A 17,206-nucleotide genomic window follows, 5' to 3' on the forward strand; every position below is an offset into this window, starting at 1 on the left:
TACATTCCAGGCCACCTACAACTGCCCTTAGAGGGCGCTCCACCTAGATAGGACTTTATTGTCACCCACGTGGTTGGGCTTAGAATTGTAAGTTTTTGTGTGCATGTTACATTAATTGTCTTTGTAATCCCCGTAGATGTCCTAGTGACTAGGACGAAATATAGGAAGTATTAAATTCTATTTTAATTCTTTGTGAGTGCTGTAAAAAGTCCATTAAACCTCCAACATAAAATCTTTATGGGCAGGTGCACTGTCCTGATGAAAGATGATTTTTTTACTTCTGCAAACCAGGTCTTTTCTCACGCATTTTTTCATCTAGTCTGGTTAAAAGATCGGAATAATATTCCCCGGTTATTTTTTTAAACTTTTCAATTTCAGTGCTAGTAATCGGAAATGTTTGCTGTAAACTTTTATAAACTTCGAATGAATTTCTTTTGTTGTCAAACCTTCTTTTATAAAGAATTTTATAACCGCACGATATTCAATTTTAACCATTTCAAGGGATACAGACCACTTTTGCTTCAGACAGCTGTATAATACAAAGTGCTTGATAAAATGACTTGCAATTTCACATGGATGCTTATGACAGATGTACCAACTTAGAAAAAAAAATCTTGCCGATAGTGTTGCCATCTATGGTCGAGGCCGAGAACTTTTCAGACCACCCTCTTACTTTTATATATAACTTTGCTTGTTTTGTTCCTTCATCCTTCTGCTACAGAAAATATATACTAATGTATGACTGAAATTGTATTTCTCTTGTTATTGTGTACAGAATGGACAAGTCTTTAAAAGTCTATTGAAGTTTAAACCTTTATCGAAGTGTGTGCAAACAAAGTTTGCGCCTGAAAGTATCTTCAGGACTGGGGTAAAGTGGTACAACACCGGGCAACTACTTGCAAAGGTGGAGCAAGCTACCAACACTCCTATCTCAGTATTATTATTATTATTATTATTATTATTACGGGTATCTCCATGGAGTCAGTAGACTCATCGCGGGAGACCCAAGCTAGCAAAACAATATCTGTCATATCTCTTCTTGAATTCATTTACAGATGAAGAGCTCACAACAAAGTCAGGCAATGAATTCCACTCATTCACCACCCTCCAGGCAAAAAACCTTGTTCTGACACCTTTGTTAACCACACTCTTCTTTAATTTCCAGAGATGACCTCTTGTTCTTCCATCACTATCACACAGCTGAAACATTTCCCCTGCATCAATCCTATAAAAACCTTTTAGTAATTTGAATGTTTCTATCATATCCCCTCTTCTTCGCCTATCAACCAATCTCTGCAATCCACAAGCTCTCAATCTATCAATGTAGGGAGCATTTTTTATATCACTCACCAACTTGGTCACTCTTCTCTGAACCCTCTCCACAGCCTCCTCATCTCCAAGGAATCCAGGTGACCAGACCTGAGCACAGTAATCCAAATGTGGAAGTATCAATGCTTTATAAAGGGGAATAATAACCTCTTTATCTCTGGATGTCAGTGTGTTCCTCAACAACCAAGACTCAATCAAGTATCTCCCCGTAATGCAAAACACATCTCCTTGCAGATATGTATAATGTTATGCATTAGGGGAAGGGCCACTACCCAGACTAGTTTCGACCTTTATTGAGGTCTCTTCAGTGGGAGCCAGGCCCAAGTGGAGATACCAGGCAGAAGCATTAGCAAGGTCATCTCCTCCTATAGGAGCTGCCAAATGGTGTGCCACCTTTTTATTAAAAGTTTAAAGTTGAAAGTTTATTTTTCACTTGGGCAGACTATAATAAATTTAGTTTAAACCTTTATCTAAGTGTGTGCAAACAAAGTTTGCACCTGAAAGTATCTTCAGGACTGGGATAAAGTGGTAAAACACCAGGCAACTCCTTGCAAAGGTGGAGCAAGCTGCCAACACTCCTATCTCAGTATCTCCCATAATGGTATCTCCACTTGGGCCTGGCTCCCACTGAAGAGAAAGAGACCTCAATAGAGGTCGAAACTAGTCTGGGTAGTGGCCCTTCCCTTAATGCATAACATTATACATATCTGCAAGGAGATGTGTTTTGCATTATGGGAGATACTGAGATAGGAGTGTTGGTAGCTTGTTCCACCTTTGCAAGGAGTTGCCCGGTGTTGTACCACTTTACCCTAGTCCTGAAGATACTTTCAGGCATAAGCTTTGTTTGCACACACTTGGATAAAGGTTTAAACTAAATTTATTATAGTCTGACCAAGTGAAAAATAAACTTTCAACAGTCTATTGAAGTATGTGTATAACAGGGTATACTAATCACTTTGATGCACAAAAATAATTATTTTTATGTTGAAACAACTGTAAATGAGTATTGCATACATTGTTGGTTATAAGGAACAATAAACAGCAAATAATGGACTTGTCATTAATGACTGATCATGAAGTGAGCAATCAGAAACCACACTTGATGATTTACATAAGCAAGAAGCTGAGCTGTTAATCAGTGAAAATCAGCAAACATTTCTGATTACTAGCACTGAAATTGAACATTGGATCAGACATCACAAGGACATTATATAAATGCACATTCATTTTGTTGAATGTGCATCAGATTTGAAGTTGTAGCATATCCTCTCTATGTCTCTGTACTAGAGAAAAAATACTGGATCATTAAACTATCACTATCATGTAATTCATCTGTACTCTCTTTATTTCATTAAATGGAGCTTCAACAAAACATAAACACATGCTTGCTAATATCTAAGTTGTGTATAATATCTACAGATAACTTATCTCATATCCATTTAACTTATCTGTTATCTCACTGTATACACCAGTCTGGCATGCATTGATATACCTTTACGAAATCTAGAGAATATCACTATATAGTTACTGTATAGGCTTCTCTTGACTCAGTCACTGTATTCAATAATAAAATTGCATACATTGCACCTTCTACTTATATTGACCTTCATAGAGAACCCTTTATCTATTAACCAAGCTGTATTCTGTTCCTCTCCAATACATTAACTAAAATTTTTACAAACTTGTCTATAATTAGAAACCTGTCTTGGCATTGCTCTTTGCTTTGGCACTATTAGGCTATCCTTCTGCTTATTTAGAATTTTTTTTGTGTGTGCAAAATTCATTAAGTAACTAGATCAGGGGAACAATCAACTGCCTTGAACATTCCATAAAAATATGTGGTCATGTGTCGTCCAGTCTTATTAACAACAATGCCACTCAACACCTTTTACACCTCTAGCTTATTCATTTCCAGACCCCCCCCCTTCTCTCTCTCTCTCTCTCTCTCTCTCTCTCACACACACACGTGCGCGCAAGGCTCCAATTATAATATAACAGTGCTATGTGGGTAAGAGATTAGGGAGAAAGAAGAAATCTGTTGATATGTTTCTTGAACAGCTGGAGGTCATAGAGTTTGAATAAGTTTGAATGTGAACTGTATATGAATATGTGCGGATGTTGACTAATGGATAACAGTGTTTAAATATGTTTTGAAGAATGTAAAGGAATGATGATGATAGCCAGTTCAGTGGAGCTGTACCCTTGAAAATATCTATAGACACAGTGCAGAAACAGCATGTTAGAAAGTCAGTCATCTTTAAGTGAATTGATTTCTTCTGGATATCTTCAAGCATTCACAGGGAGAGATTTTTGGTTTTCACTAACCCAAATGTAAGAACCATGTACATATATGAATTCTATGAAAATACGAAAATACATCTATGAAAATAACACTACGTTAATTCTATGAATTAACGTAGTGTTATTTTTGAACTTCAAGCCTTTTTAATCTACACAAAGTTGTTCAGGAATATTGGATATTACGAACAGTTATTAAAACCTTAGTATATATATATAGTATATATCCTATGTATAAATTTTGTTTCAAAAAGTTGTATTATTCCTTCAAAAGTTACTTTTTAAAGTATTTTTATTAGAGTTGATAAGCAAAATGTTAGTGGGGATGTCAATATTTTTTTTTTAATCTAAAATAATATTAACTTCCCTTTTCTGATATATTACCTTCTCCTTAACAGCATGCTCAGTGATTTGTTGGCCAGATAAATTGGCATTATATAAACTCAATTAGTGCTATGATATATTGATTAATCCTACCTCTGTAGTCTGATCTGTTATCAGCTGTACATGTTATCTAGCCAGTTTGCCCATTTTTTGTGGAAAAGATGCCAAACTTTTGTAACTGCTATCTAAGACTGAATAACTCATATTCATTTGTTGAAAGTTTATTTTTCACTTGGTTAGAGTATAATAAATTTAGTTTAATCCTTTATCCAAGTGTGAGCAAGCAAAGTTCACAAAGTTAGTGTTGTACCACCTTGCCCCAGTCCTGAAGATACTTTCAGGCGCAAACTTTGTTTGCTCACACTTGGATAAAGGATTAAACTAAATTTATCATATTCATTTGAACATCTGTCATAAAATTTCTTCATGGCCAGAGCAGGATTTGTACCATATCTTTCTAGTCAAAGGGCACTATTATTTCTGACTGAGCTATAGAGATACTTAATATTTTGTAAATAATTTTTCTGCTATAAATATGGCTACATTGTGAGTGGTTGCTGTATTTAGTGCTCATGTAAAATGGTGATTTTTATCTGTTTTATTGTGTTTTATAGTATATTAGAGTAAGATTTTTGTATTTCTAAAGTATTTAATGTTTTTATAACATTTTATTGTGATATTGGAATATTAAATACAGCTGTAAAATGGTGCAAAGTATGCACAAGGAACGCTTACAAGAACAGAAAAGTAGAGAACAAGGTTTCCCTGCTAAAGAGGATATTGAAAATAATTTAACCTCCAAATTACAAGGTTCAAGCAGATTATTAGACAGATCATGTGGGAATTACAGAGTCAAGTGGTGTTAGAGGAACACAGGAATAATAACTTGGTTGATAAAAACTATTCTTAGTTGGTAAAGGTAGCAAAAGTGAGGTATGAACAGCAGTCAGCTAACGAAGCCCAAAAGAATCCTAGGGAGTTCTTTCGATATGTAGCCAGAAAAAAAAAAAAAAAGAATGATTATGGAAGGATGACATTGATTGGAGAAAATAGTATGAGGACAACTACTGCAGAAGACATAGTGGAGATACTTAATGAGCAGTTCCTAAAGGTCTTTCATTCTTGTGAATGTGACTTCATGGAGAGATGGAGAGCAGTAGATGATGGGGAGGAGAGACTGACTGTAAGTGAGCAAGAGGTGTATGAGGGAAATTGAGCGAACTTGATGTTAATAAGGCTGTGGGACTTTATAATATATCCATGTATTCTGAAGGAATGTGCCAGGGAGTTGACATCTTCCTTGACATATTTTTTTAATATGAGTCTAGCACTGGGGCAAGTTCCAAAGGAGTGGAAAGAGGGCAAGATGGTTCTGCCTCATAAGGGAGGTGATAGAACTCAATCATCAAATTACAGGCCTATCTCTGTGTCAGGTGTTGTGGTTAAGTTGTTGGAGAAACTGGTGACAACTAGGATCCAGAATTGGGTTGACAACAATGGCATTATCTTTGATGGATGGCATGTATTTGCTAAAGGGAGATCATGTTTTAGTAATCTACTTATTTATTGCAATAAGGTGATGGCTTCCTTGGACAGAGTAGAGGGATACACAGTAATATACTTAGATTTCTAAAAAGGCTTTTTTGATAGATTATCACATGATAAGTTGATAGTCAAACTAGAGCTGATGGAGTTGGATATTAGATTAGTGCATTGGATCAGAGACTGGCTATCTGATAGGTATCAGTAAGTTGTGTATGCGGGAGCAATATTCCGTAAGAGGAAGGTCACTCAGAGGTGTACCTCAGAGGTCTGTTTTACGGCCATTACTATTTAACTTGTATGTTAATGATATTGGCAAAGATTTGGATGGAGATATTCAGTTGTTTGCAGATGATGCAAAGTGGAACGAACTATAAAGAGTAGAGAAGATATGTGAATTGACTATTTGGGAAATGTTGATCAAGTATCTGAGAAAAAACTATTTTAATACCAACTAGTTTCACCAACTTAAACTGTTGGCATCTTCAGAATACAGGACTGATGATAGGAACTAAAGCTAACAAAACATGTTACAGACAAGACATTAACAGAATTCTAATTTATAAATTACAAAACAACACTGAACGTGTGCAATACACGTGTGGCGCTTACATGATTTCAATTGTTGTTTAGAAACGTTTTATAGTTGGTACTAAAGTTCATTTCTTGTGTGTTTAGGGATCTAATTAGGGTCTTCCAGATCTCAGATAAGATTAAACCTTGGTTCCTATTGAGATTTTCTACAGAATGGGTGACTGTTGTGGCTTAAGGAGTACAGCTTTTATCCCACTCAATGACATGGTTGGTTGTGGAGAAATGGGAAGATAAGCCCGATATATCTTGTCTGTTGTTTTTGACATATCCGAAGTGTTCTCTCTGTCTTATCTCAAGGCTTCTTGAAGTTTAGCCGATGTAACTTAAACCACATGAGCATGGGATATTATGAACTCCAGCATATTTAAAGAAAGGATAGAAGTCTTTTGGAGAACTTAAGAGTTTTCGAATTGTATCTTTAGGTTTAAAGGTCACTCTTATTCTATGTGGTTTGAGGAGTTTAGAAACCTTGTTGGAGGCTGTCCCCACGTATGGAATGGCGATTGTGGTAATATATTGAGTGTCTTCTTGTTATCTTTGTGGTGGATCAGAGAACAGAATCTTGTTAACAAGTCTCTGGGGGTAGCAATTCAAGATGAGGTTATTGGATAATAGTGTCAATTCATCTTGGAGATCTTTTTGGTCTGTTGTAATCCGGACAGCTCTCTTCTTTAGCATATGTACAATGCTGAGTTTTTGAGAAATGTGGTGGGAGGAGCTGAAGTGTAAATAAAAAAAAAACTGAAGTCTAACAGATCCAACATTAAAAAATCACAATGATACCAACTACTTATTACACCACATGGTTAACCTGGCCAACAGAATTAATTAAAAAATTGAAGTCGATGCATCCTCTAACTCCTAGACTATATGGCGTTCCTGAATTTCACAAAGATGGAATTCCATTACGCCCTATTGTGGACGGTATCAACTCTCCTACCTATCTGTTGTCTAAGCACCTCGCAAAACTCCTACAACAACATATCCATAATTCGGATACTTATATTAGAAACTCACAAAATTTTGTAGAGAAATTAGAAAACATCTCCATCTCCAAAAACGATCTACTGGCCAGCTTAGATGTCCAATCGTTATTTACAAACATCCCTATGGTAGAAGTCATCAACATCAACAAATTCTATTCGCTTCGCTGTTCAGTCATTGCCTAACTTCACACTATTTTTTATGGAAGAAAACCATTTACCAGCAATTGACTGGCTTGGCAATGGACAGCCCCTCTCACCATCTTATGCCAATCTTTTCATGGAAGATCTTGAAAGTAGAATTTTATCTCAAGTAGACCCCAAACCCACAATATGGTGGAGATATGTGGATGACATCTTCATTGTTTGGAACCACAAAAAAGATGACTTATTTGAATTCCTAAATAAGATCAACTCCTGTCACCATTCAATCAAATTCACTCTGGACCTTGAAAAAGAAAAACAACTGCCATTTCTGGATATCCTAATGGTCGTTTCAACCTCTCAGTTTATAGAAAACCCATGAATACAGAACGTTAATTACACTTCAGCTCCTCCCACCACATTTCTCAAAAACTCAGCATTGTATATATGCTAAAGACAGCTGTCCGGATTACAACAGACCAAAAAGATCTCCAAGACGAATTGACACTGATATCCAACAACCTCATCTCGAATGGCTACCCCCAGAGACTTGTTAACAAGATTCTGTTCTCTGATCCACCACAAAGATAACAAGAAGACACTCAATATATTACCACAATCGCCATTCCATATGTGGGGACAGCCTCCAACAAGGTTTCTAAACTCCTCAAACCACATAGAATAAGAGTGACCTTTAAACCTAAAGATACAATTCGAAAACTCTTAAGTTCTCCAAAAGACTTCCATCCTTTCTTTAAATATGCTGGAGTTTATAATATCCCATGCTCGTGTGGTTTAAGTTACATCAGCCAAACTTCAAGAAGCCTTGAGATAAGACAGAGAGAACACATCGGATATGTCAAAAACAACAGACATGACATCTCGGGCTTATCTTCCCATTTCTCCACAACCAACCATGTCATTGAGTGGGATAAAAGCTGTACTCCTTAAGCCACAACAGTCACCCATTCTGTAGAAAATCTCAATAGGAACCAAGGTTTAATCTTATCTGAGATCTGGAAGACCCTAATTAGATCCCTAAACACACAAGAAATGAACTTTAGTACCAACTATAAAACGTTTCTAAACAACAATTGAAATCATGTAAGCGCCACACGTGTATTGCACACGTTCAGTGTTGTTTTGTAATTTATAAATTAGAATTCTGTTAATGTCTTGTCTGTAACATGTTTTGTTAGCTTTAGTTCCTATCATCAGTCCTGTATTCTGAAGATGCCAACAGTTTAAGTTGGTGAAACTAGTTGGTATTAAAATAGTTTTTTCTCAGATACTTGATCAACATTTCCCAAATAGTCAATTCACATAGCTTCTGTGGTCAAGAAAAAATATCGTTTAATATGAGTAGAGAATATGTTATGGCCTTAAAAGAAGACTTGGATAAATTGAGTGAAAGGGCTTGGGAATGGGATACGAGTTCAATGTTGCAAAATGTAAGTTTTTAAAATTTGTGACAAAGATGGGATGTGGAATTTATGCTTGGTGGGTATATTGTCAGAGGTGGAGGAAATAAGAGATCATGGGGGTGATAGTGGATAAGGATCTGAAATTTAGGGGACACATTGACAAAATTGTAATGACAACACCAAGACTTCTGGGAATGATGTGGAGGACACTGACTTGTAGAAGTATACAGATTCTTGTTCCATTGTATAAGGCTTTGATTAGGCCACACATGCACTACTATGCCCAAATTTGGTCACCTGTTTTTCAAAAGGATGAAGAGATGTTGGAAAGGATCCAGAGGCGACTGACTAAGTTAGTTTCTGACCTCTGGAATGTCAAATATGAGGAAAGGTTGAGAAGATGCAATTTACAGAGTCTAGTGGATAGGAGGAAGAGGGGAGATATGATGCAGACCTACAAGTTGGTAAGGGGTTGTTATAGGCTCACTGCTGGAGAAGTTCTACAGAAAATAGTGGGAGATCGGGGGAGAACCAGAGGTCATCCCTGGAAACTGTATAAAGAGGGTATGAGAAGCAGATTTTATGCACGCAGAGTTGTGAATGATTGGAATGCCTTGCCTGAGAGTGTGGTGTCTGCAGAGAATTTGAGTGTGTTTGAGGTACAGTACGATGAGCTGTGTGTATATCACAAAAGAACTGTCTAGATGAGTCTTTGACTCTATGAGGTCTTGAAGTAATAATAATAATAATAACAAAATTAAACAGCAAAATGGAAAACAAAGCATAGAATCATGTAATTTAGTGCTTAACGGAAATCTGGTAAGTAAAGTTGATTGTAAAAAGAAGATTGTTATTTATTATGCAACTTTAATATAAAGCATGCCATTGATGATGAATGAGTTGTAATTTTAAGTTTTTCCCAGAGCAAAAATAAAAAAATATAGTACATGCAATTGAAAGACAAAAAAGCAAAAGAGATCGCAATTCTAGTTGATAAAAACGACTTAACTAGTGATAAATTCAGTATGAGAGAGGATATGAAAAGGTGTTTGAAGAAGCAAAGGTGAAGAACGATAAAGTGAAATTCATAAGTATATTACCTAAATATGATAGGAATAAATTAAGAAGGGCTCTGACAACAAACAATTTAATGCATAGGTTTTGTATAAGGAACAGATGTGTGGAGTGAGTTTGAGGGAAGAATGGATTTATATAAGAGAGATGGCCTACACTTGAATGCCTGAAATAATTGAGTCTTGAAAAATTATTAATTTTTCAATGTCACCCATACCAGTCTGTTCATAAGATTGACAGTGTTGATGATGGGAATGGGTACTATTATGGAAATGATTATGAGAAGAGAATAATTTTGTCTGGTTCAGACCTATCGAACATGGGCAAAAATGTCTGCATAAATAAGGCACTAGATAAAAACAGAGATCTGCAACTTGTCCAACTATGTTATACAGACTACAGAGAAGACGATACAAAAAAAGAGCATGTAGGTAACTTATTATGTCTGTACACGAATGCTAGGAGTACCAGAAACGAAGACGTAGAATTTGTTGCTTTGGTCAGTATGTTGGGAACTTCCATAGCTCAGTGTGTATAGACGAAGCCTTTTGTTTGGAAAGACCTGGGTTCGATTCCGTCAGTGATGCGAGGAACCTTTATCTGGTCTCTTTCAACAAAAGGTGAGTTAGCCGGTCTCATACAGAGGTGGGGGGAGGGATTTCACCCATAAACTCAGGTTTCTTGTCTCTCAGAACAGGAAAATTGAATTCATCTTCTCTGTTAACACACACAGAGAAGATGAATCAGCAGCATTAAAATTCATCGTGAACCTCTCATTAGGGGGACTCTACCTGTCCTAAAGAGATGGATGAGATTAATCAATCGGTATGTTGGGACCTCAGATTGTAAAATCTGAGGTCCCAACATACTGATTGGGACATACTAACTGGTATGTCTCAGAGGCAGACATACTAACTGGTATTGAGTGTAAAGGTTACAGTATTTTTAGGAAAGATAGACAGCACAGGATAGGAGAGGATGGGGTGTGGTGCTAATATCTGATGACTTAAATCCAGTTAGAGTTGAGACCTATAATTGCAATACTAGTAATCATTTTTCATGTAGCAGTGAGTTTGAACCCATCTGGTGTGAGGTGGAGCCTAACAAGATGAAATACATAGTAAGGTGCTGTTACAGACCTACTGGATCAGTTGCCGGTGATGAAGAAATTTATAAAAATGATGGAATGAGTAATCATAATAGGGGACTTTAATTATCCAAACATTGATTGGGTAGCAGCGAAATCTGAAAATGATGTAACTATTCTCCCTCCATTTGGTGGCAATAATCATATATTCACTTGGGAAGTGGCCAAGTTTTTGAGTGTTCCATCATTCAGAAAAGGTTACATACTGAACTACAAAGCAGGATATCATGACCACTAAGGAGTATGCTGGGTTCATCACCATGATATTAGTTGTCGGATGGAAAGAATATCAACATTGAATGGGAAGTGTTTGAAAACTACTTAAATGAAGCATTATCAGAATGTGTCTCTAGATTCAAAAGATAAATAAGGTAGGAGTGAAGGGGATGTGCATGAGGGTGGTCTGAAAAGTTCTTGGCCTCGAGCATAGATGGCAACACTACTGGCAAGATTTTTTTTTTTCCTAAGTCGGTACATCTGTCATAAGCATCCATGTGAAATTGCAAGTCATTGTATCAAGTAGTTTGTTTTATACAGCTGTCTGTATTTTATATAGTGTTGCCTGTATCCCTTGAAATGGATAAAATTGAGTATCATGCAGTTATAAAATTCTTTGTAAAAGAAGGTTTAGCACCAAAAGAAATTCATTCTAAGTTCATAAAAGTTTATAGGCACTCTTCTCCTTCGTTTTCGACAATTAAGAAATGGGCTGCCGAGTTTAAATGTGGCTGTACCAACCTTGAAGATGATCCATGTGAAGGACATCCAAAAAGTGTAACAAAACCAGAAATCATTGATCAAGTGCACAATATGGTATTGGATGACCAGCGAGTCAAAGTGCTTGAAATTGCTGAGACTATGGGCATTTCAAAAGAACGTGTGGGATATATTTTGCATGAAGATTTGCAAACGAAAAAGCTTTGCACAAGATGGGTGCCACGTTTCCTCACAGCAGATCAAAACGCACTTGCACGAAAATCTCTCTACAGTGCTTAGAGTGTTTTAACAAGAATAAAACTGATTTTGTGTGTCGATTTATTACTATGGATGAGACTTGTATTTACCATTACACACCAGAATCCAAACAGTCAAAACAGTGGAACAGAGGCCAGTTGTTCAGTGCCAAAGAAGACAAAGTCAGTCCATCAGCAGGAAAGATCATGGCATAGGTGTTTTAGGATGCTAAAGGCATTTTGTTTATTAATTATCTTGAAAAGGGTAAAAAAATAACTGGAGAATATTATTCCGATATTTTAACTAGACTAGACGAAAAGAGTTGCGAGAAAAGAACCGGTTTGTAGAAGAAAAAAATCATCTTTCATCAGGACAATGCACCTGCTCACAAAGGTGTTTTGGCAATGGGAAAATTAAGGGATCTGCACTATGAATTGTTGGAACATCCACTCTATTCCCCAGATTTGGCTCCCTCTGCCTTCTATCTCTTCCCAAAACTAAAACACTTCCTCGCTGATCTTCGTTTTTCTTCAAATCAAGAGGCGATTGCAGTTGTAGAGCGGTATTTTACAGATCTTACTGAGAACGACTACAGGGACTGGATAATGGCACTGGAGCATCCAACTCTCGACCTATCAGTATATTCCGAGTCATGGTAAAAATTAATTGGTTAGGGCTCACATACAGAAATGTATTAATCTTAAGGGAGATTATATTGAAAAATAATAATTTTGAAATTATAAATTCGTTTTTTCATTGTTAGTTTCATTGAGAATTTTTCAGACTACCCTCATAATCTAATTAAGCAAGAGATTGGTAAGAAGAAGATTATGTGGAAGGAATGCTGTGTGTATTAGCATGATGTCAATTATGAAAATTATAAGTCCAGCCACAGGAATCAAAATGAGTACAAAAAGCAAAGTCTGAGTATGAAAAGAAATTGGCTCTGCAAGCTAAAGACAACCCAAAAGATTTATATCATAGTGTTGCAAGTAAAAGAAAGAATGAATATGAAGAATAACTCTACTGAATGCAAATAGTATGTCTAACTGATGCTGAAGAGATTGTTCAACTAATGAGCAACCCATTTTGCTAAAAGCTATCAATCTAGTGTGTGCGTAACATTGAGCTCACTGCTATGTCTTTAATGGATGAAGAAACTCAGGTGTATGCAGAGTATACTTGAGCCGTTGCACAAATTGAATTCGAATTCTGCAGTAGGGATTGATATTCCATCAGTGTCCCTACTGATGGAATATGAATGCTAAAAGAGAGTTCAACTGAAGTGGTTATTCCTTTGGTCAGGCTATGTAATTTGCATCTCAGAACAGGGAATATTCTACACGAGTGGAAAGAATGTATGGTAATCCCATTGCACAAGGGTGGTACAGAGACTGATATATCCAACTCTCGACCTATCAGTATATTCCAAGTCATGGTAAAGATTAATTGGTTAGGGCTCACATACAGAAATTGATTGACAGAGAAATTACTAAGGGAAGGTCATGTTTGAGCAACTTGTTCACATGCTATAATAATCTCACTGTTAATTAGAAAAGAGGGAATGGATACACCATGATAGCTTTGGATTTTGCTAGGCTTTTGACCGAATGCAGCATGAAAGACTGTTTCATTAACTAGAGAATATGGGATTGGATTATATAATAGTACTATGGTGACATATCATGAAGTCATATGTGTGGGATGTGAGTCTGCAAAATTTAAGGTAACAAGTGGTGTACCACAAGGATCAGTCCTTGATCCATTGTTATTCAATGTACACATTAATGTCATTGGGAAGGATTTGATATGCAACACAGCTATTTGCTGATGATGCAAAGATAGGTAAGGTAATCAGGAGTGCTGCTGATAGGCAGTAATTGCAGAATGATTTGATTAGGCTGGAATTGTGTGCATATGAACATTGCTGTCAATTTAATGTTAGTAAATGTAAAGTCATGCACTTTGATGTAATTAGATATTGAATGGCATATTATATTCGTGAGGATGTTAGGGATCTTGGTGTTTTAGTAAACAGGAAGTTGAAGTTCAAGGGCCATATAGTAAAGATTGCAAAAACAACCCGGAGAATAATTGCGATGCTGAAACGAACCTTGACATGTAAATATAAGGAACTGGTTTTTCCTCTTTACAAGGCCTTGATAAGATCTCTGTGGTGATTCTGATACAGTTGAGAGAGTGCTAAAAATGATATCGGAAATGTATAATACAGATTATGAAGACAACCAGACAGTTTATAGACTCCAGGCCGTGTTATGATTAAGTCTTACAAACTTCTGAAAGACTCATACAAGATTTCTGTAATGGAATTTTTCAGTTTATGGAGGGTGAGTAAAGGACCTGAGGGCATATTTGGAAGTTGAGAATGGATGTTGTGAAGAGGTGAGTAGGAGCTATATTTTTCTAATTATGCACTATTTTTCTCTCGTAAAGTGGTGCATGATTAGAATGGATTGCCATTGGATATAGTGTGTGCAAGTAGTGTGAATAAATTTTTCTGAATTTTCATTCCATTTCCTCTAGATAATGAAATCAGACTGTGATGAGCTATACTGAGGACTAATTCACCCTGATGTTGCTAATTTTTTGATGAAAATGAGGTAGCATGCCTGACTTGCTTAGCTGTCTGCTATTGTATAATTTGACGAGTGAAGAAATCCTTCCTGAGAGGTGGTCAGCCTGGGTGCCTCCGGTTTTATGCTGGTGCTGGAGGCAGGAGGGCGAGAGAAATGAAATAGGACAGAGAATAATTGGAAGGTGTTAAGAAAGCGAATACAGTGTGGGATTTGAAGTTTTAATTGTTGGAGCAGATTTGTTCTAAGTCACTCTCCAGTGAAAGAGGACTATATTTTTCAGATTTATGCTAGCAAACTTGCTCTTCATCTGTGCACTTTTCATGTCTTATATTTCATTTTTTACCAGTTTAAATTGTACTGATTAGGGAAAGAGAGTCCTCTTTCCCTAAAAAGTTAAAATGTTCCTTTAATGTTACATATTCTTATAACTTGGAATTGCCAAAACTTGAGTGTTATATCTTTTTATCTGCTGTTTTCAGAAATACTCTAATACATTGTATAAAATTAAACAAGCATAAAAACCCCAAAGGGTTCTTAGATAACATAAATTTTTATTCAGATTTCTCTTAAAAAGCTTAACTGAATAACACTTGTTTTTTAGCAGTTTGATAGAGATTTAGTATGGCATGCTGTATCAGAATAGGGCAAAGTAAAGAAGAGACAACAATTTACATTTGATTGCTTGTCATCCATGCTGAGAATGGTGCAATTCAACACTCTTTCATTTTAATTCACAGTTTTATTAGCATAAAAAAAAGAAGTAATTCTTCAGTATTCTTTTATAATCTTGAATATCTTGAATTAAACTTGGAGTAGAGTATGAAGATAGAGTGAAAGAATGTAAATTGCAAAGCCTTGTGAATAGGAGTAAAAGGGAGGGAGAAATGATTGAGACATAAATTAGTCAGGAGTTATCAGGTTGACATCAAAGAAATTTTTCATAGAATGGGAGAGGAGTTAGAACAAGAGGCCATCCCTAGAAACTGTATAAGGAGGATGTGAGCAGAGGAGTGGGAAAAAGGTTCTTTTCATGGAGAGTGGAATGTATGTTGCTTGAGCATGTTGTGAATGTAGACTAATTGAATCATTTTAAGGCATGGTTGGATGGGCTGGATGGGTTGGATTATTTTACTAATTTTCAAGACTTTATATTCAGTTTATAATATAACATATAATTATTTTTTTCCTTCCCATCAAATACAGAATTTAGCAGATGCCCCATCTTTCATGACATTGAAACTTGTTTTCAGAAGATATGTGCTTTATATTTGTTCCAGCAAATCTTGAGTTAAACATTTATTAAGAAAGTAATTAAAATTAGAAATTCAACAGTTATTTTTGCTCATTTTGCTTAATCAGTATGTTTCTTAGTGCATGATATGTTTATTTCCATGTTTAGCTGTTGATTTGGGTGATATTGATCAGCTAGCATCTGCATGCATGAAAGATGTCACAAGTGATGATGATGATGATGATAACATATCTGATGATGAAGCACTTGTGGTAATTAATAAAATCTTTTATATCTGTTGATCGTATTACTTTTGCTTATATTATTTTCTGACAGGCAACTCTCCTTTTAGCAAAGACTATTATAATAAATTTTCCCACTAACATAATGCTGTTACTTTGGTGTATGTGTTTTTCTTAGTGAAAGTTGACTATATTATTATTAAAAGAAATTGACTATATTATTAATATCTATATATATCTACTCTATAATATCAAATGATAAGCCTTTTTATGAAACATTTTGAAACTCATGGGCTACCCTGAGTGTCGAGTCATCAGAATTCAAGGAGAACCGGCCTACCAGTCCAGAACTCGGGGGGGGGGGGGTACCAGTACGGAACTTAGGGGGTTGAGCGCTGGGGGGGAATCCCCTTAAGGGGCTACCCTGAGTGTCGAGTCATCAGAATTCAAGGAGAACTGGCCTACCAGTCCGAAACACGGGGGTTTGGGCGGCCTAAGCGCCAGGGGTGGAGCCCCTAGTATATACAGGTATCCCTCGATTAATGCGGTTAATTAATCCCTCGATATTACTACGTATATCAAAATCGCTTTAATCAAATCTAATAACCAATGGTAAAAATTACAATTCGTCCATGATCGATTACTGTATTAATAATTCATTTTATATCATACTCTCTTAAGAAAGATAAAATATGAATGCAAAGTAAATGGTTAATAAATACTTGTACCTACATTATTTGCTGCAATTTGTTTATCAAAATAATTTATCAAGCGTCGTTTGAACAGTTTAGTTTTTTCTTATCGGCATAAATTCTACAATAACTAGCAAAATGACTCTCCGGACTTCGGAAAACAAGCAATAAAACATAAAGAAAAACACTGCAAATATAATACATGATGGTACAAATTAAGTGGATATTGAATCCAACATTATTTCTTAGACGAATATAGAAACTACAAGAGTTTCGTGCCGAGTATATAGAAACTAAACGTTTCAGCGGATACAAGCATAAGCAACCTTATGGGCAACTCGTAGTAAAGGTGGAGTAAGCTCCAGATCACTTTCCCTAGTATTTTCCATAATATAAAGTACTTCTCCTAGAGGACATGTATGATAAGTCTTTGACTCTCTATTTCAGTAATAATTGATGGTTTATTTATTTTCAGTTACAATCTAGAAATTATTGAACAAAGAATTAAAAAGAAAAAAAACTAAACCATAATATACTGACATCGGAGGTCTCGGTATCTCTCAGATACAAT

General features: G+C 36.1%; 1 protein-coding gene across 3 annotated transcripts in view; it reads left to right on the top strand.

The window, feature by feature from the left end:
- l(2)gd1 (lethal (2) giant discs 1) overlaps positions 1 to 17,206 on the top strand; it is a 473,445-nt gene that overhangs the window by 37,008 nt on the left and 419,231 nt on the right. For all 3 annotated transcript variants that reach the window (XM_090391229.1, XM_090391230.1, XM_090391231.1), the window contains exon 3: positions 15,870 to 15,973. In XM_090391229.1, the coding sequence (XP_090247355.1) occupies positions 15,870 to 15,973 (104 nt within the window). The remainder of the gene's footprint in view (positions 1 to 15,869; positions 15,974 to 17,206) is intronic.

Source organism: Typopeltis vanoorti, chromosome 4, assembly GCF_054136105.1.
Source record: "Typopeltis vanoorti isolate ZY-2024b chromosome 4, IOZ_Tvanoo_1.0, whole genome shotgun sequence".
NCBI classification, from domain to species: domain Eukaryota; kingdom Metazoa; phylum Arthropoda; class Arachnida; order Uropygi; family Thelyphonidae; genus Typopeltis; species Typopeltis vanoorti.